This window comes from Epinephelus lanceolatus, chromosome 15, assembly GCF_041903045.1.
Source record: "Epinephelus lanceolatus isolate andai-2023 chromosome 15, ASM4190304v1, whole genome shotgun sequence".
NCBI lineage: Eukaryota > Metazoa > Chordata > Actinopteri > Perciformes > Serranidae > Epinephelus > Epinephelus lanceolatus.
Window position 1 is genome coordinate 8,875,383 of NC_135748.1, and position 19,568 is coordinate 8,894,950.

A 19,568-nucleotide genomic window follows, 5' to 3' on the forward strand; every position below is an offset into this window, starting at 1 on the left:
ACCCAGGCTGGAAAGGCAAAGCATTTTTACTCACTTACTTTAACTACTGGGTATAAGTAAAGAGTCTTGAACTAGCACTGATACAGATCCCATTGTGCTCCTGAATGCCAAAGCAAATGCCACAGCTCTATTTATTGTCCCAGCTTCTGTAATGTGGAAAACACACAGTTGTAAATCATGTCAACAGTAGAACAAATGACACAACAAATGAATGACAGGAAGTCTGAGGTACACTTGTAGCTATACACAGTCTGTGTACTCAGTCTGTGTGTGTGTGAGTCAGATAACCAGAGATTTTAGGTAAGGAGGGTTAGGGGGGGAGTCACAGCAGCTGTTGTTACTGTCATCGGATAGATTAAGGCTCTCTAACAAATGTGAGTGCTGAATATCTATTATACTGTATGAATGCTAATATAATATAAGCATAGCAGTCTAAAGTCAGATCATAATTCCATGCATTCCCATTAGCATTACAATACACATGAATCGTTTATTTATTCATTGAAAATCCTGAGATGGTTTCATATTCTAATGACTTAAACTAATATTTGCTTGAAAGTTGTAACAGCCAGGGCCTTTTCTGAAACAAAAACTCTTTTTAATTTCCTACGAGGAGGCTTCGTTAATGATCAACAGGAAAGGCTTCGAAAATGTTGGTGCTTCTGTTTTAGAGAAAAAACTGACTTGTATTTTTATTAACAAACACATCTGGTCCAGTCAGTGTCCTCTGCCTGTGATATGATTGGTGCAGTTTGCTAGATTTCAGTATTAAAGGTCCAGTGTGTAGGATTTAGGGGGGATATATTGACAGAAAGGGAATATAATATAAAATATATGTTTTCTTGAGTGTGTAATCACCGGAAAATAAGAATTGTTGTGTTTTTATCTTAGAATGAGCCGTTTATATCTACATAGGGAGTGGGTCCTTGTCTGTGGAGATCGCTATGTTGCATTGCCATGTTTCTACAGTAGCCAGACAAACAAAACACTGGCTCTAGATAGGGATTTAAACGTTTTTGTTTCGGCCACCATACTTAGCAGCCGCTCCACAATAAGAGCTTTGGAAAAACACTGATTTTTTAACATTAAACTGTTTTATTCAGTGCTTTTACTGGTTAAAAAAATGGTTTTGTTTGTTTGTTTTGGAGAGAGGGAGACATTTGCGGATAACTCGACTCCCGATAAAAACTTTCCAAAGTCTGGATATTAAGTTAACAGAGAAAAAGGTGAGCACACACTAGCAGATGCTGGGCTAGCGAGCTATCTTTGATATGCCAAACAGCGTCATAGAAACACTTATTTGTCACCTGAAATGCATTTTGCTGGTTTAAAACACTGGGGCAGTTTGTTTTGGAGAAGAAGAGACCTTTATGGATAAATCGGCTCCCCATGAAAACCTCCTGAACAGTCAACACTGAGGGAATTGTAACATGGATAAATTTAAGCTGGTTGCAATCTGCAGTCCTCCCTACTTCATGCTACTAAATCTCCCTAAAATATACACACTGGACCTTCAGATGTAGTACTGATTAATCTTTAAATAACCTATTCATTTATCTTGGAGGAACCGTTTGACATTTTGGGAAATACGCTTCATTGCTTTCCTGCCAAAAGTTAGATGAAAGACAGATTCCACTCTCATGTATGTATGTTTATTGTCAAGCTCCCAAATTAGCTTAGCTCAGCATACATACCTCTATATAAAAATAACACCTTGCCATTTCATGGGCTTTGTGGGAGAGATTATATCTTGGTTGTGTTCTGCAACTTCCTGGAGTATTCCAGTCTTCCAGTCTATCTGCTAAACTAAGCTGAGCATCTGCAGATAGTAGCTTTATATTTTGAGAGTGGTATCAATCTGTCAAAATGACATTAGAAAGATAAGGTGGATACTTACTTCAGACAGACATTAAATTTTGGTTGGAATGAAAATCGGGTTGACGATATTTTAAATGGATATTTTAAATGTCTGAAGATGCTAGAGTTTCACAGTGTGGACGTCAACAGTAAGACATTTTGTTTGCCTTACCTTATGACCAATGTCATTATTCTATGTCAAGATGCCGTTGGCATGAGACGTTTCAAAGACTTAAAACCAACAAAATATCAATGTCATCTGTCGTCAGTATTCTGCATCAATTGACGTTGGCAACAGATGTCCTGTCATTGAATTTAGTCAACCAACATCACAGCCTAAAGTCAACTAAATATCAACCCTGAAAGACATTGGTGGCTAGCTACATACATATGTAGCTTCTTTTTATAGTGTTTCACTGTTGAGCTTGTGTTCTTTGAACTAAATGATATTTCAGATGCTCTGAAATACACTGAATGTTGCCACCAGTGATCATCAATCAACATCAGTTCAAGAAGACAGAGACTGACATTTAAAACATTAGATGTCACCTAAAGAAGAGACTTGAGTAGCGAGTTTGATAGGCTTCTTAAAACCCTTAAACCGACCCTGAGCCACCCCGCTTGTCTTTAGCATCGGGTGTACTGTGATGGTGCCAGTCCTGTAAACTGTACTGCCTTTCCTCTACAAAATTGAGTGGCTGCTTCTAATCTGGGCTCTCAGGCACATGGCCAAGTTTCCAGCTCGCACAGAGCTGACTGTTTCCTGTCGGGACCGTTTTCTTCCTGAGGTCAGCAGGTTACAGCAGCAGTCAACAGGTTGTACAACACAGCTTACCTACTGCAGGACTCCCAGGCTCACTAGTTAATCAGTATTAGTGTGGTACGTGCCAAAACTGTGATGTGGCTGGACCACCGAAAGATAAGCCAAGTGGTTAGGTAACAGCTTAAAATGATACTCTGACAATGGATGCTGAATTATAGCCAATTGTGACAAGCAGTGGAATTTTAATGTCCCACAATAGACTTTTTAGATTATTTTTAGCCAAGCTGGACGCATTGCTCTAAGAATGGGAATGTCGGTCAGTCTGGCAGTTGGTCGGTTTATATGGAGCCCCTAATGTCCCAAAAGGTGATTATTATTATTTTTTTTTTTTTTATGTTGTGCACATAAGTTAATTTAATTTAACTTTGTATACCACTCTAATGACTTCAGATGCACACAGCCACCATATAATGGAGAGAACTCAGCTAATCAAGCTTTATTCTCTATTGAAGCCCTAATGTGGGAGCCTGTGTTCCCCAGCTCAATATCTCTTAATAAGACTCATTTAGGAGACCTTTCAAAGAGTTTTATGTTGTCAGCAATGTTTTTCCCAAGGTTAAAGGTCCTATTTTGTAGGATTTAGGGGGATATATTGGCTGAAATAGTATACAATTTTCACAACTATGTTTTCCTTCGTGTATAATCACCTGAAACTAAGAATCACTGAGTTTTCATTTCCTCAGAATAAGCTGTTTATTTCTATATACAGAGTGGGCCCTCTTCCACGGAGTCCTCCATGTCCCTACAGTAGCCCAGAATGGAGAAATCAAACACTGGTGCTAGATTGGTCCATTCACATTTTCGCATTTTCACGTCGGCCCCCGTAGTTTTCCCACGTGGTAGATAAGTTTCATTTGGTTGCAATTTACAACCTCACCACTAGATGCCACTTAACCCTGCACACTGGACCTTTACATTTCAATGTATATTTCCCTGGGTTAGTATGTTGATATCAACCACCTACCGCTTATAGCCTACTTTAGGCCAAAAGCTATACATTTGCGGACAATGACTGAACAGATTTTTACCATTCAGACTACATTTTAAACATCTGTGTCCCTTTGTTCTTTTGCAATTTGAACTTTGAAGCTAGCCCTTACCAATCTCTTACAATTTTAGTTAATGTCAACAGATGAAGGACCCTGGGAACCTAAGGTCTTATAAGGTGATGTTTTTTTAGCTTGTGTTTGTATTCACTTTGGAGATGGCTTTTCTAACACCATCATCAGGTCAAAATTCTAATTTGTCCATTACTTTGTTTATGAACAAATACCTCCAAAACGAATATCAGTTTAAAAATATTAGCATACAAACATGCTGAACTTATGTTAAATATGTCAAATAGTACCTGCTAAACATCACCTTTTTAACATTGTCAGTGGAGCACATTAGCATGTAGCTCAAAGCACCGCTATGAATACAGCCTGACAGAACTGCCAGCATGGCTGTGGACTCTTAGTCTTGTTAAATATTTTTTCAGGATGCTCAGCACACAGTCATATTAAGCCTGTAAGCTGCAATAAACTCCAGAATAGTAATGGTATCAGTTTTAAAGCACAAGCTCAGATTCACAAGGCTATTTCCTTCCATTTTTAGTTTATATGTAAGTTTACTGTGGTTAAACTGTTAAGCATTAACGTGGCCGCTGACCTCCAGGATTGCCATTGGTTAATAGGCAACAGTGGAACAAGATTTAGTAACTGACCAGTACAGTGACCTTAGTGTACCAGTAAGTTATGTAACACCACCTGTGTGGAGACAGAGGCTGGGTTAAACTGCTGCTTTACATAGCCAGCAGGTTTCAGAGCTTAGTATTTTAGCACAGTGAGCCAAGGCAGCATCTTCCTGTTATTTGAGGTTTTGGAATGCACTCACTGTGTTTCTGAGTTTGTCCCCACGTTAACCAACAACTCTTCTGGTAAAAATAGCAGAGCAGCAACCAAAAGTAAATTTTATGACTGCAACTGCCAGTTACTGTGAATGATTGTTTGTCTTTTTTATTATCAGATGCAGACGTTGCCATGACAGCAACACTACCCATAAATTTTGCAGCCAAGCTCATGATCAGAGATACTTTAGTCCCATTGCTATACTACTTACAAGATGCTAAACACATGTTTGCAGTGGAGGATACACCGCACTCACCAATTTAAACATGTAGAGTAGTTGTTAAGCTATGTAGCACTTTTCTTGTTGCATTACAATATGCTATGTTGAGGTGAAACAAGTGGAAGCCAGACTTAAAAATAACTCAATGACTTGGAGCCTGTTTCAGTTATTGCATTGCAATTACAATTGCAATATTGCAGTTTTGATGTGGTACTAGATTATGGAGCGTGAAGTTTGTCATGTTTTATGTTCTTGGAGTAAACTATATGTGTGGATAATAATATGTTTACATTTTAAGCAGTTGTTTTGTCTTGTATATTGGTATTATGCCACCAGAGTGACAAACTGTATATAGCAGCTAGTGTAATATATTTAGGTGACTATTTAGCATCCAGGTCCAGTCCTACTTCTCAACACAACTTACCTTCATATCAATGTGCCTTCTACACCTTTAACCTTCTTTGATGTACAGTGATGGATAGATTACTGAACTGGCCAACTGAGTACAGGTCCAGGGGCCCAAAGTGTCAGAGGCACTCAAATGAATACGTACCGACCAAAAAAAGTCACAAAAAGACAAATAAAAGAGATGCAAAGGACCTGCAAAGAGACATAAAACAATCAAAATAGACACAAGATGACCGAAAAAGACACAAAATTTTTTCTTTTACATGTCTGTGTCCAGGGGCCCACTGTCTCATAATCTGCCCATACGTACAGCACATGGTACTCTGTCATTCTCCTGTCTGTTTGTGTCTGTGTTTACCTCTTCCTCTCCACCTCGTTTTAACCTTTGTCCCCTTCTCAACACTTTCTCTCTCTGTTTAGCTAATGAAGCGTCATGGCCTAGCATCAGTAAGAGTGTGTCAGATTGGAGGACCAACAGTCCAGAACAGGTACTGCACTACTTCTACTCCAGACATGAGGAGATAACAGTTAAAGTTATCATGAAATAGTAATTTTAATTATTATTATTATTATTTCCACTAAATGATATTATAGAGACATTTAAATATTCCTTAGTTTGCTAAGAGCCTTCTTGAGGCCATTTAAAGGCGCCCTAGCTCCCACTTTGAAGACCAGTGCAGTAGATGACTGTGTGAACTTTTCAACTCAAGAAATATCTCTTTCCAAAATAGCAATGCAGGTGCTCACAGGGAAAGTAGGTTATGCAGTCAGACTGTAGAGCAATCTTTTTCAAATTCTCTCTCGCTCCACATTTCCACGTCTCTCCCTCCCACCAGCTTCCCTCTGGTTATGGTACTTACCCCAGTGCCACCCACCAGGCGGCAGGGCATCACTCTGCCACCAGCTCCCTGCCCCGCTCTGCCCCTGGTACACTGGGCTGGCCCCGATCCAGTGCTGCAAATGCCACCTCATGCTCCTCTTCATCATCTTCCTCTTCACAACAAATACAGCAACGGATCTCTGTTCCTCCAAATTCAAGCCAAGGTGATTTAAAGGGTAACTTAACACCATACTGAGCTTATTCTGTAATGTGGAAGCCCATTTTCTGTCAGCGATTAAAAACAAGAATCCTATAAGTCATTGTCATAAGAATCTTTTTTGAGATAATATCTCAAAGTAATGTGGTGCTTTTCAAAATATTGAGTTAGTTTCTCAATAGACTGACTTGGTATTTCAAATAATGTCTTCATATCTCAAAATGACTGGGTAAAGTGCTTAGTGATTCAAAATCATAAGACTTTCTCAAAATAATGACTTAGTATCTCAAAACAGAGAGAAATTGTCTCAAACTGACTTAGTATCTCAAAATACTGACGTAGTATTTCAAAATAGCAATTTCGTATCTCTAAATAACGAGAAACTATCAAAATAATGACTTAGTATCTCAAAGTAATGACTCAGTATTTCAAAATAATAAGAAACTTAATCAAAATGACCTATTTTTTTAAGTAATGAGTAAGTTTTTCAAAATAATGAAAAACTTTCACGAAATAATGACTTAATCTCAAAATAATGAGTCAGTTTTTCAAAATAATGACTTAGTATTTCAAAATAATGACAGTATCTTGAAATATTGACGTAGTATTTCAAACTAATAAGGAACTTTATCAAAACAATGACTTGGTATCTCAGAATAGAGTAAAATTTATTTCATTATCAGTATCTCAAAATACTGACTTACTTTATCAAAATAACAATTATCTCTAAATAATGTGAAACTTTCTCAAAGTAATGACTAAATATTTCAAAATAATAAGAAACTATCAAAATAATGACTTAATATATAAAGATAATGAGAAACTGTCATAATAATGTCTCAGTATTTCAAAATAAAGATGTAGTATCAAAATAATGACTAAGTATTTCAAAATAATGACTTAATATCTCTAAATAATGACTTAGTGTCTCAAAATAATAAGAAGCTTTTTTAAAAATAATGACTTAATATCTCAAAATAAGGGGTTAGTATCTCAGAATAATTACATTATGGTTTAAACAATAGAACTTTTCATAATAATGACTTAGTGTTTCTCATTATTTTAAGATATAATTCATTGTTTTTTCTAAGTTTATTATTTTGAGATGAAATTAATTTAGTCATTTTTTCAAGAAAGTTTGTCATTTTAATAACTTGCAGGATGTTTTTTTTTTTAATCACACTGGCAGAATTGGCCATCCATACTTTTAGGACTGTTCTTTTTATAAACATTTTTAAAAATATTTTATGTAAGCAGTCATTTTCAACAAAATACAACAATCCTCTCTATTGTAGGGAAACTGAATGATGAATTCTGCAAATAAAATCTGTCTGTCATGGAGATGTGGGTGCAGGATTTAGAAATGATGCATTAATTCAATATTTTCTGTACTCTGTCTCTGCTGTCAGGCTCCAACTCCCAGCCTTCTCCCTTGTCCCCACAAACGGAGCGAACAGATCCACCTCCAGCTGTGGCCGTGCGTCCCTACGTTCCAGACCACCCCTCCAGGCCCCAGTCCCCCAGGAAGGGCCCCGCCACCATGAACAGCAGCTCCATCTACAGCATGTACCTCCAGCAGCCTCAGGCCAAAAACTATGGCTCTCTCAGCAACAGGACTACTGTTAAAGCAGGTAATTAAACAGCAGCTTTTTTTTTTTTTTTTTACAGATCCTGCCATATATAAAGTGTGTGTTTAATGTTGATACACCATCTAAGCACTATCTGTCCCTTTTCCTTTCTCTCCATAGTCTATGGTAAACCCATCCTCCCCACCTCCTCCACCTCTCCATCTCCTGTCCCTTTTCTCCAAGGAGGAGGAGGAGGAGTAAAAGCAGGAGGAGAGGATGTTACAGATAAAGAAGGAGGGAAAGGAGGAGGCGAGAGCAGTGATGGGCAAATCCTCCCTCCACCCACTGTGGACAACATCCCTCGTCCCCTCAGTCCCACTAAGCTTACCCCAGTTGGTAGGTATCAGAGAACGAATAAATCTCATCCCTGTGCTGTCATACTTCTGCTTGCATGTTATATTGTGGATTATTGCAGTGTGAATTGAGTATAAATCTGCGACAAATTTCTAATAAGTTTCAAAACCCTCTGTGACACTATACCTGCTGTAACATGACACTGTTCTACTTATTCTACTTATCAGGTATAGGGCTCATTTCCCTTGTGATTATTTCCTTAGAAAATAGATTTTTTTGTACTTAATTATTAAAAAAAATCTGTGGCAAATAAGTGTTGGTTTGAAATCTGGGGAGCAGAGGCAATTCATAACAAAAAATTCTGATAAACAAACAGAAGGGTGCGTATTTGTAAACATAACAGGATCCCGGTCTGACATATTTTGCTTTTCCACCTCTGCTCTCCACAGCCCACTCCCAGCTACGTTACCAGAGTGATGCTGACCTGGAGGTTCTCCGCCGGCGTCTCAGCAATGCTCCTCGACCTCTGAAGAAACGGAGCTCCATAACCGAACCTGAAGGCCCACAGGGGCCAAACATCCAAAAACTACTGTACCAGAGGTGTGTGCTACTGTATACTGTGCTCATAAACACAAATACATTTTATGAAAAAGAATTTGCAACAGAAACTAAATGATTGCAGCTTGATTAAAACTGTTTTCTGTGGTGGTGTGCAGGTTCAACACATTGGCGGGAGGCATGGAAGGAGGTTCAGGTAAGACACTGTGATATGATGTATGGCCCTGCTCAGGGCTGTAGTCCAGACCGACCCAGTCAATCAATCAATCAATTTTATTTATAAAGCCCAATATCACAAATAACAATTTGCCTCAGAGGGCTTTACAGCATATGACACCCCTCTGTCCTTTGGACCCTCACAGCCCACCAGTCAAGTTTAAGTCAAATCCAAAACAGGGTCCAGTCCAGTCTTGGTCAAGATCAAGTCCAGAGCAAATTGAGTCCCATTCAAAAATCCAAATTTAATTATGATGGAACAGACATTTTCCATTGAACATTAGCTGAGGTAGCTAGCTTGTGACTTGCTAGAGGTGATGTTACTGCTAGCGAACTGTGGCAGCAAGTGCTGAGCTCAGGGCCAGTGTTACTTGCAAAACTGAATCAATGCCAGACAGGAAGATACAGAGGATGAGGGTGTATTTTTTTTTTTTTCATGCTACCTGTTGGTAGGGAACGCTCTGTACAACTGATATTGAATCAGCAGCCAGGAACAACATGACCAGTTCTCAATAGCCAAGTCTGAGATCAAGACAATTACGAGTCCAACAAGGCAGGAAAACAGCTGAGTGCAAGACTTTAAAAAAGTGCTTTCAAGACTGGACTCAAGACTGAGACTGGATTCGACTACCTCAGCCTTACCTCAGGACAGTTTAGGTGGCATCAGTTGTATGTCTGTGTTGTACTGATTTGGGTTGATGACGTTTAAATCGGCTCTTTCCCTCTATATTCCAGGCAACACGTTCTACCAGCCTGACTGCCTTTTGGGTGAAATGGACAACATTCATTCAGCAAATGGGAATGTAGAACCTGGAGACAAGCACGTCAGTATGGCGACCACAGAGGGCGAAGTTCAAAACATGAACTCAGGCTCCCGCCGCTTGTCCCCTCCTTCTGTTGCCATAGAAACACCCAAAGACACAACAGCAAAAGCAGAAACTACCAGTAATGCGTCTCCACCAACCCAAACCAGCCCATCCCCTGCACCTGATAGGCCAGAGGACCAGAACAACAACAACCAGAAAGGATCAAGTCCTGCACACAACTCTGTAGGCCATGCTTCCCCCTCCCCATCACCTCCTGCCCCACCTTCAAAGCCTAAGGTAGGCATAGATTGTATTCATACCAGATATGGGGTACAAACATTAAAACTAGAACTGCTTTAAAATACCTATGTGCCATGGATTTTTGCTTTCTGAGCAAATATTCTGGTTTTTTTTGTGTTTGCCTTTGTAATATGCCGCTAATAACCTAAACAAAATGGTTGTTCTCTGTGAAAGCTAACGCACCAGATTAAGCACTAAGTACTTATTTACAATTCCTATTCTGCACTGTCAACACTTTTCCGTTTGTCTCCCTTTGTGCTGCAGGTGAAGCGAACCAACCTGAAGAAGCCGTCATCAGAGCGAACAGGTCACGGTCTGAGAGTGAAGTTTAACCCTCTAGCTCTGCTGCTGGACGCATCGTTAGAAGGAGAGTTTGATCTGGTGCAGAGGATTATATATGAGGTAACAAAAGATTATGTAGTTGTTGCAGTATTGGTATTACAATACGTTTACGTAATACAGTACGTCTTTTTTCAAATTTGCACTGCTTATGAACTGTCTGAGTTTATTTGTTCAGCTCAACATTACAGTGAGTATTTTACAAGCCATCTTATGCTTTGCAAGAAAATAAGGAAGCCACTCTCTTAAAATCCTATTGGGCACCCTTGAGGAGGCAATTCAAAGAGAGACCCCCTTCGGAGACATCTGCATTTAACACAAATGTCATAAAGTCCCAATTTACCACAAGTAAAATCCAAAAAGATTCAACCAGTAGCAGTTTTTCACGTCAACTTAGGTCCAAAGGGCAAGCTAGGCAGTGTAGGAGACAGGAGGATTAAGATCATCATAAGATGGGACAGCTCGGAGGATGGGTAGCATTGTGGGCATCAGGGTTGGCAGCTAGACAGGTGGGTAATGGGGTAGCCTGAAGATGATGAAGGACCAGCTCTTTCAAACAACCACAAAGAGGAACATCACGGAATCCTGGGACCACTGATCATTACTGGATTATTAGGTTTAATTGCAACATAGAACAGATTTTTTTCTGCACAGAAGTGAAAAGTTATGCGAAAGTTGAATATAAATAGCGAGAGGTACTGGGCCGAGTACTGAGCCTTGAGGGACACCATACCTTACTGTGTGGAAAGACTAATATCCTTTTCACCAAAATTAATGGGTATATTCCAGGGGTCAGCAACCTTTATTATTAAAAGAGACATTACTGGCCAAAAAAAGAAAAAAGAAAGTCTGTCTGGAGCCGCAAAACATATTTGAGCAAAGGTAAAAGATTATTAAGTCTAAATAAGCCTATCAACATTACGAATAGGTCTAAATGAGCATTCATTTATATGATTTACTACAAGGTGGCTACCCTTCTATGTTCCAAGACTTTTACTTTTCTTGGATTTGCAATCCATAGCTAGCCTGTGCTAGAGAGGCTCCAGGCTAGCCACCACTACTGCAAAATTTAGAGGAAACGGCACCAGAATGTAGAAGTATGACGCAGATTTAAGTTGATGAAACGTTAAACATTTTTAATTCGATGTGTAGGCTATACATTTTTACAAGTTTAGAATGCAGTAATCACTTTAGGCCTACAACAATGACAGATGTCAAAGCTGCATGCGGCTCTGGAGGTGCAGGTTGCCTACCCCTGGTATATGTGTTTTTTAATGTGGTAAAACAAGCTAAAAATAGTCTACAGGCTGCTTTTCTACTGCCAATAGACAAGTATGCCTTTCTATTTTTTCTGGTGTGTCACGTTTGACTTCACCAGCACACTGGAAAACAGGTTGGTAAACACTAGGAAGCTTCATCACTAGGAAGCTACATCTTTTTTATATCTGTTACTTATTCGTTGACTTTTTTGTAAAGATGTTTGAGCGCTGCTTGGACAGAGATGGATGAAATTTGTGGCTGAGAAGATTCATTAAAGTTACTAACAGTCATGCCAGAAAAGGGGTAAAAACAATGCATGTCCACCTGACTGTCATATTTCAGTTGCTGCCGATCAGAGCTGAAGTCAGCTAAATGCTTGTGACTAGTGCAGTCATTTGTCCCAGAAATGAATTCACATTGTATTCTTTCCCACTAAACACAAAAGCCAGATGGTTGTGGGTGTTAGTGGGTTTTTGGTCCACTGGGAAAAGAGCTTAATACATTAATACATACATACATATTACAGGTTGGAGAAAATAAAATCAAGGTTGCAACTTGATTCAGCTGCTGTTCTTAGCGCTGCTTTGGTTTGGGCATTTTCAGTGTTGTGGTGCGGTCTAAAGCTTGACTGAATAGTGTAAAAAAGATAATGCAGCAGTTGTTCAACTACGAGAGATTGATCTAAAGCCACAGAATGTCTCTAGAATAAGTAAGTGTAATCTCAGTAGATAATCTTCAAATTTTGTGCTGCCTCTCGAGTAAAGCTGAGTATCATCAGACACAGTTTGGTTCTAATACTTTCAACTTGGTTATACTTCTTAAGTTTTGTTCTTTTGATACATTTTTGTGTTGAAAGAAAAAAACACATTTTCTTATGCAACAGAAGAATATTTGTACACGCCAACAATTACTGTACACCCACACACAGATTGCCTCAACAGATCTGCTAATAACTGGAAGATTTGAAAGCTTTTAAATACCTTCCTGACAACACTTGTTGTAATAGCTTTGATCCTCAGCAGCTCTGTCAGGGGAGAGGTGGTCTCAGTTGTCAGGTGTGGAAAGTTAATGTTGAGGACATACTCACTCTGTATCACAGGGTTTTTTTCAGCAGCACAGAGCTCCTGAGAACAAAGCCTTACATCTTTAAAGGCAAACCCTCGTCTATCCCTGACATCTCTCACTTGGAGACCGGACAAAAGTGCTTACTGCCTCTCCAAACTGCAAACTCTAGCTGATACTCTCAAGGAAACATGCAGATGCTTCACATCCAGAACAAGCTCAGTTTGACGTTGTCATACCCCGAGGCGGGAATTCGCAACAACTCAACAACTTCCAAGCTGTTCACAAAACGTTGCACTATCCCTAGTTTTGCAATGAATTCAGGTACTTGGCACTTCTATAGTGCTCTCCGCCGGGGTTTCAGTACAGGGTTGAGTCAAGGCTTATCCTTGAAACAGATATCCGCATATGGATGCTGAATCTGTAGGCAGCAGCACAAAATTTTGTTATCAGAAGGGTTCTGGTATCTGTCTGAACAATTTAGCCCAACTGGTATAGCCCAATAATGTTTGAGTGGGCTTTGGTTGCTTGTCAGTAGAGAGTCAAGGTCCCAACACACCAAGCCGACCGTCGGCTGTTTGTCAATGTTGGCCCATTGGTGAGCATCTGTCACGCTAGTTTTCTTGGTGTATCTTGCACTGTAGGCACTAGTAGGCCCTTGCTGGCTGTTTTCTGGCCAATTCAGCATGTATGAGTCTGCAAGAAGAAAAGAAGGAAAGGTAAAAATGGCTAAAGTCAAGAGGGCGCGAGATGGTAACAACCTGGTTTTATTTGGTGAGATTATGTTTTTAGCCATTGAGTGTCAGGTTGTTGTGTCTGGGCCTTAAAGAGGTGGAACACATTGGCCAAAATGCCATCTTGGAACCCACTGGCTACTGTTTGACAACAATTTAACTCTTTATCAATTTATCTGCAGACAATAGAGATTAGCCAAAATCTTGTCTGAACCTGTCTAAAGTTCTAAATTGAACTGTAAACAATGGCCGTTGCATTGAAGAGGAAGTCTTGGCCCTTGGCAACACCGGATCTCCTAAAATATTGGCCGTTGCCCCCCGAGGCTTATCGTCAAACGATAACCGATGGGTTCCAGGATTGAAGGATGATACCAATACAGGTGTGATTCTTCCATTATCTCTGTGGACAGCCAATCATTCTATCAGTCTAATATCTCTTTGTACATTATCTCATCATCTCTGTCTTTAAGGTGGAAAACCCCAGCATGCCTAATGATGAAGGCATAACTCCTCTTCATAATGCTGTCTGCGCCGGCCATCACCACATTGTGAAGTTCCTGCTGGACTTTGGAGTGAATGTAAACGCAGCCGACAGTGACGGATGGTCAGTACCTTCGACCAGTCATCCAATCATGTAATAGTCCAGACTAATAATAGAACAGTGGCTGCTGAAGGGCCAGAGGGTGTTTGGGTAATGAACACACTCTGTGGCAGTGATACTGGAGCTCAGCTCAGAGTCAACAGTGACAGAGATAATTGCATTTCTAAATTCATTTTGGACTCGGCTGCCTGAGCAGTATTGAAAGCACAGATTATCAAGTCTAATGAGGATCCGCATTCAGAAGTTACTTGATTTAATTACCGATGCATTTGACTGAATTCATGTTTAGTTAATGTCAGCATGCTTCATGATGATAGTCATTGTGTTTAGATTTTTGATACGAGTGCATCACTGGAAGATCTTTTGTACTTTCGGTACAATGGCTTAAAATCAGATTTTATGTTGTCCCTTTCCAGGACCCCTCTGCACTGCGCAGCTTCATGTAACAGCGTCCACCTCTGTAAGATGCTGGTGGAGTCAGGGGCTGCAATTTTCGCCACAACGATTAGTGACGTGGAAACAGCGGCAGACAAATGTGAAGAAATGGAGGAGGGCTATACACAGTGTTCTCAGTTCCTCTATGGTAGGTAGATACACACCGACAGATGGTCATCAAAGCTTAACTCAGCAGGTTTACACAGGGGAAACATTTCATTTAAATTTTAATTGTTTTGCATCAATTTAACTCTCCACTGACAGCAGCATTACTGAAGTATTTTTTTAACACATAATACTTTGTATCTCTCCCAGGTGTACAAGAAAAGTTGGGTGTGATGAACAAAGGCTTGGTCTACGCTCTTTGGGACTACACAGCCCAGCAGGCTGATGAGCTGTCCTTCAGCGAGGGTGATGCCCTCACCGTGCTGCGTCGTCGTGATGACACAGAGACAGAGTGGTGGTGGGCACGGCTAAATGACCGCGAGGGATACGTACCCAGAAACCTGCTGGGGGTGAGAGAATAAAAGACATTACTACAGACACCTATACATAAATGTGTGTACCCATGGAGCATTGTCTACTTTAAATGAATACTTCACCCTCCAAATGACCTTTTGTGTGTCAGTTACTCACCTCGTGTTACATTGAGTTTGCAAAGAAATCTTTCTCGCATGCCTCTATGGTGAGCAAATCCAAAAACTGAAAAATGTTTTGATGAACTGGAGTAAGGTGGGGCTGCGTAAAACAACAGCAAAACTAGATCAAAACATCAGTTTACAAACTCTCACACAACTCATGCAGTACAATCCAAATCCCAATAATCCAGTCATACAGTCAGTACTTCCCAAACACATACATTTTCACCAAGCACTGACACACCAAGCTGACAGTCAGCTGTTATATAACGTCATCCTTCCCTTGAGCGTCTATCACCAATTTTTTGTGATGTGTCCTGCACAGTTGGCCCTAGTTGGCCCTTGTTGGCCCTTGTTGGCCCTTGTCGGCCCCAGTCAGCTGTTTTTTGGCCCATTCAACATATTGAATTGGCATTGGAGACAGCAGAATCCATAAGTGAATGAAACCACTCTGATTGGCAGTTTAGCTCAGTGCCAAGAGTAGAAAAGGAAATGAGGAAAGTAAACAAAGGGCTAAAGTCAAGAGGGCTTGAGATCAAAGCAAATGTGTTACATTAGATGAGATTATTCTTTAAGCCATTAAGCTCTTAAGCTGAAACAGTTTGTAACTGTGTGTTGTTGTTGTTGTTCGCCGGCGCATGGTAAAAATAATTTGTTTTTTCAGCATTATATTGTTCATGTGCTAAATGGCTAACAAGCATCTTGAATCTGTCCTGTTGGTCTTCTGGTTTTCTCTGTTTTAATGACGTATACAGACTACTGCCACTTGCTGGTGTGGAGATTCTTTTCCTCTCATGCAGGTGCAGAATGTCCGTGCTGGTTGGCTGTTGGCTGTAGTCTTTGTGATGTGTTCAAGTGCAACTTTATAGCCAAGAAACAGGCGACGTGAAACAGGCGACACCTTATTTCGAACACTTCCACGTAAACAGTCTCATGCACAGATGGGTAGCAAGGCTACACTGTTAATGCAGAAGTTTTAAATAGTAAAAGTTATTGTGCAAGGACTGTGAACAGATGTTTTGATACAGTTTTGCTATCGTTAAACGTGGTCGCCTATGACTTCAATTCATCAGGAATTTTCCCAGTTTTTGGATTCTTGGTTCACTGTGGAGGCATGCAAGAAAAACTAAGTTTGCTTCCCAAATTAAACGAAACACGGGTGAGTAATTGATATACAAATTATCATTGCGGGGGTGAAGTATTCCTCAAATGATGGCAACAGAAGTTGGACAAGAGACAGGAGTTCAGCAAGATAAAAGTTGTGGAGATATCCAAAGCTTACTAGACTTACCATGCCTAGTTACGGTTACTAATCAATGATTGGACAGTCTTTGGATGATTATTATTTTTGAGGTATAGCTATGAAACTAGTAGCTAACACCACATATCCCAAATCCTAAATTCTTAAAGGAATGTTTGCAGGGTAAATAATTCTATTTAATTCAAGTGAAGCAACAAGAATAATATTATTGGCCATAAAACACAGGGATATGGAGTTATGCGTTATTGGATAGGGCTTCTGTGTTTGTGCTCAGTGCCATGTACGCCTCGGGAGCACAGCATGAACACACTCCATAATGCTCAGAACTCAATTATTGTAGCAGTAAAGCTGAACTATGTAGCTTTAATAAAACCATCCATCACAGTGTCCCCTCTCCAGTCTTCCAGCTGCAGCTGTGCCATAAACATTCAGTGTAAATAATAACTGAGTGTTGGATCTGTACATTAACAGTAGGGACTACATGAGAAGTTTCAATTAACACTAAGACCAAACTTTCTTTCTCTGTGATTGAGCAGAGGATGGAGCTTCTTAAGTTGGCAGATTTATCCCCACACAGTGTCTTACAGTCTGCCTTCATGATGTTCAGGCACCTTGAGAACAATGTTAACATGATGTAATGACCCTGCCCTCTCTGTCTCTCTCTCCTTCTCTCCTACTCTCTCCAGCTGTATCCAAGGATCAAACCCAGACAACGCTCGCTGGCGTAAAGCCCAGATCAGGAGCCACGTGCACGCTCGAAGAGGGCGCATGCATGCAGAGAAGAAGTGGAGCAGCAGCAGCAGCAGGAGGATGTGGGCGGAAGTGTTAGCCAAGAGAGAAAGAACAAAGGATGGAGGTAGTCAGGAGGCAGAGAGAAGGAAACATAGCTGGAGCTCACAACTCTGATGAAGCAACTTTTTTTTCCTGTTTGTTTGGATGTGATGCTGGAACCACAGAGCCACTTTATGGTAGAATCATAATATATTTTCACTGAGTTGCTGCAGTTAGAGGAAATCGCCTGAATCTTATTTTGAGCAACAGTAGCTTGGCAATTTCTCACCAGTTCAGCCGCATGAGAGAAGCTGAATAGAAAAAAAAGGAAAATATCTGTCATTTGGATGCAGCTTTGAGTTCGTTCAGCTCGGAACATGAAAACATGAGCTTGGATTTATGAGGCTCTATGTGACATTCATCCAAATGATCTTTGAATGACACTTTATTTTTGTATGGTGTTAAAGGTCCATGTTATAAAAAGTCACATTTCCATGACTTTTTTATTATACAACAAGCATAGGTAATAAATAAATACCTTGAAAAGTATCAAAACGTTCAATCCACAGAGAAATGCACACAGTTTGTATTCAGAAACTGTGCCTTTAAACGAGTCATCAAGACTTCCATGAAGTTGTGATGTCACAACTGTACTATTTAAAGGTAGAAACTGGTGCTGTAGTGTTGTTACAGTCATTTCCTGGCTACAGTAATAGTGCAGAGACACAGTGAGCACAGATATGGAAGACCCAGAAATGCTGACCAATCAGAGCAGACTTGGCTTTTTTTTTGGGGGGGGGGGGGGCAGCTTAGAGAGACAGGCACTAAAACAGAACATTTCAGACAGAAGGTGAGTACAGGTATATTCAGGCGGACAGTTTGAGAAAAATAATGTGTTTTTTGAACATTAAAGCAAGTAAACATGTTCTAGAAAGAACCCCAAATATAAGTACCAACCTGAAAATTAGCATAATATGAGACCTTTAATAAAAAAACAAAACACCCAGATGGATCTTCATAAAGCCGAGCTCATTAACCGCATAGCAATGAACATAGTATGTTGTCTGAAAACACTTTCACACTGTGTGGTGTGAAGATTTAAATGCAGTAAATTTACAGGCTAGATCAGGGGAGAGTGTGTGTGAGATGTGAAATGTGAAGTTGGAGAGAGGAAGGTGAGAGGACGGAACGGATACTTTGAATGTGTGTTAAAGGAAGCTTTATCAGGTCACTGATAAAGCAGCAATTAGTTGTGTTAGCAGGAATAAAGTTGGAAGCGCAACCACAAGAAACAGAATCCAGCAAGCTTATGATGCATGGTGGCCGAGGTCCACATCAACCCACACGAGCAACAGATGTTGACAATATAATATTATGGCATGGCAGGAAAAAAAAAGCTTTTCTATTTGAAGTGATATCAGAAGAATAGTTCCACTCTGATTTCACATAATGAAAAAAGAAGCATCTGTGAGTGATTACGGATGTCTCAACCTTTTACTATTCTGTATTTCTGTTGTCTCAGCACTGGTGCATGCTGTCATATCAACATCTGTTCAACTGCAAACTGGTTGCTGCTGGTGAGAGAGGAGGGAAAGAAGAGGACAGAAGGAAAATAAGAATGTGAAAAATGTTTTTGTGAAGTACAAATGAATTTGTGAAACCAAAGCAGCTACAGTATGGGAAGGAGGAGGAATTAAAGTGACAATATTTTTTTCATTTTGAACAAAACTTCTTCCAGTCTTCACCCATTGACACATAATACCTGGTCCAGACTAGGACCTGGCACATAATGGTCCTCTTACTGGGGCAGCACTGGTACCAGGCTCTAACATTAACTATATGATAAAGCAGTGTTTCCCATCTACCAAAAGCTCAGTGGCATATTTAAAGGAAAAACTATAAGTTTAAAAGGTAAAAATTATAATTGTATACATTTTTCATGGGCTAACTGCTTTAAAATGAGGCTGAATTAGCCGACAGTGAATGAAAAAACAACTTGACTTTCTCATATTTTTTTTTTCATATTTACATATTTCAGTAGTTGTATGAAATCTATTATTCCCCTGATTTGTTGTTTTATTTAAACAGTTGTTTTTCTATATTATTAATATTATTATTATTGTTATTATTGGACACACTGCTTCAGTTTCCTTATCTGTCAGTGTTGGCGCCACTCACTGCTGCCACCCAGTGTACAGACATGTCCTCACACAAAGCGTCATTTCCTTGACCCCGCTGTGTAAAATATGAGGCAATAAGTTTTGTGATGTTTGGTGTGAGAATGGCACATTGGTGTGTGAGGAGTGCAGACCATTACCTTGTGTATATGCAAACTGTAACTAAACAGCTAATGTACAAAAATAATAAAGAAAGTATAATCCCTACAGAGAATCAGTGCTGTGACTGTGACTGACTCATTCAAGTCTCACTC

The 19,568-nt window shown here is 39.9% G+C and overlaps 1 protein-coding gene across 6 annotated transcripts in view; it reads left to right on the forward strand.

Annotated features, from left to right (window-relative positions):
• The window catches only part of LOC117267087 (apoptosis-stimulating of p53 protein 1-like), a 76,000-nt gene extending 56,472 nt beyond the window's left edge, over window positions 1-19,528 (forward strand). For 4 of the 6 annotated variants that reach the window (XM_033642732.2, XM_033642729.2, XM_033642731.2 and 1 more), the window contains 12 exons: window positions 5,618-5,685; window positions 6,034-6,253; window positions 7,644-7,865; window positions 7,983-8,198; window positions 8,606-8,756; window positions 8,873-8,910; window positions 9,666-10,033; window positions 10,301-10,438; window positions 13,902-14,035; window positions 14,449-14,615; window positions 14,783-14,982; window positions 17,053-19,528. In XM_033642732.2, coding sequence (XP_033498623.1) covers window positions 5,618-5,685; window positions 6,034-6,253; window positions 7,644-7,865; window positions 7,983-8,198; window positions 8,606-8,756; window positions 8,873-8,910; window positions 9,666-10,033; window positions 10,301-10,438; window positions 13,902-14,035; window positions 14,449-14,615; window positions 14,783-14,982; window positions 17,053-17,094 — 1,964 coding nt within the window. In that variant the 3' untranslated portion in view covers window positions 17,095-19,528. The remainder of the gene's footprint in view (window positions 1-5,617; window positions 5,686-6,033; window positions 6,254-7,643; window positions 7,866-7,982; window positions 8,199-8,605; window positions 8,757-8,872; window positions 8,911-9,665; window positions 10,034-10,300; window positions 10,439-13,901; window positions 14,036-14,448; window positions 14,616-14,782; window positions 14,983-17,052) is intronic. The other 2 variants (XM_033642730.2, XM_078174883.1) reach the window with 1 other exon arrangement.
• The last annotated feature ends 40 nt before the right edge of the window (window positions 19,529-19,568 follow it).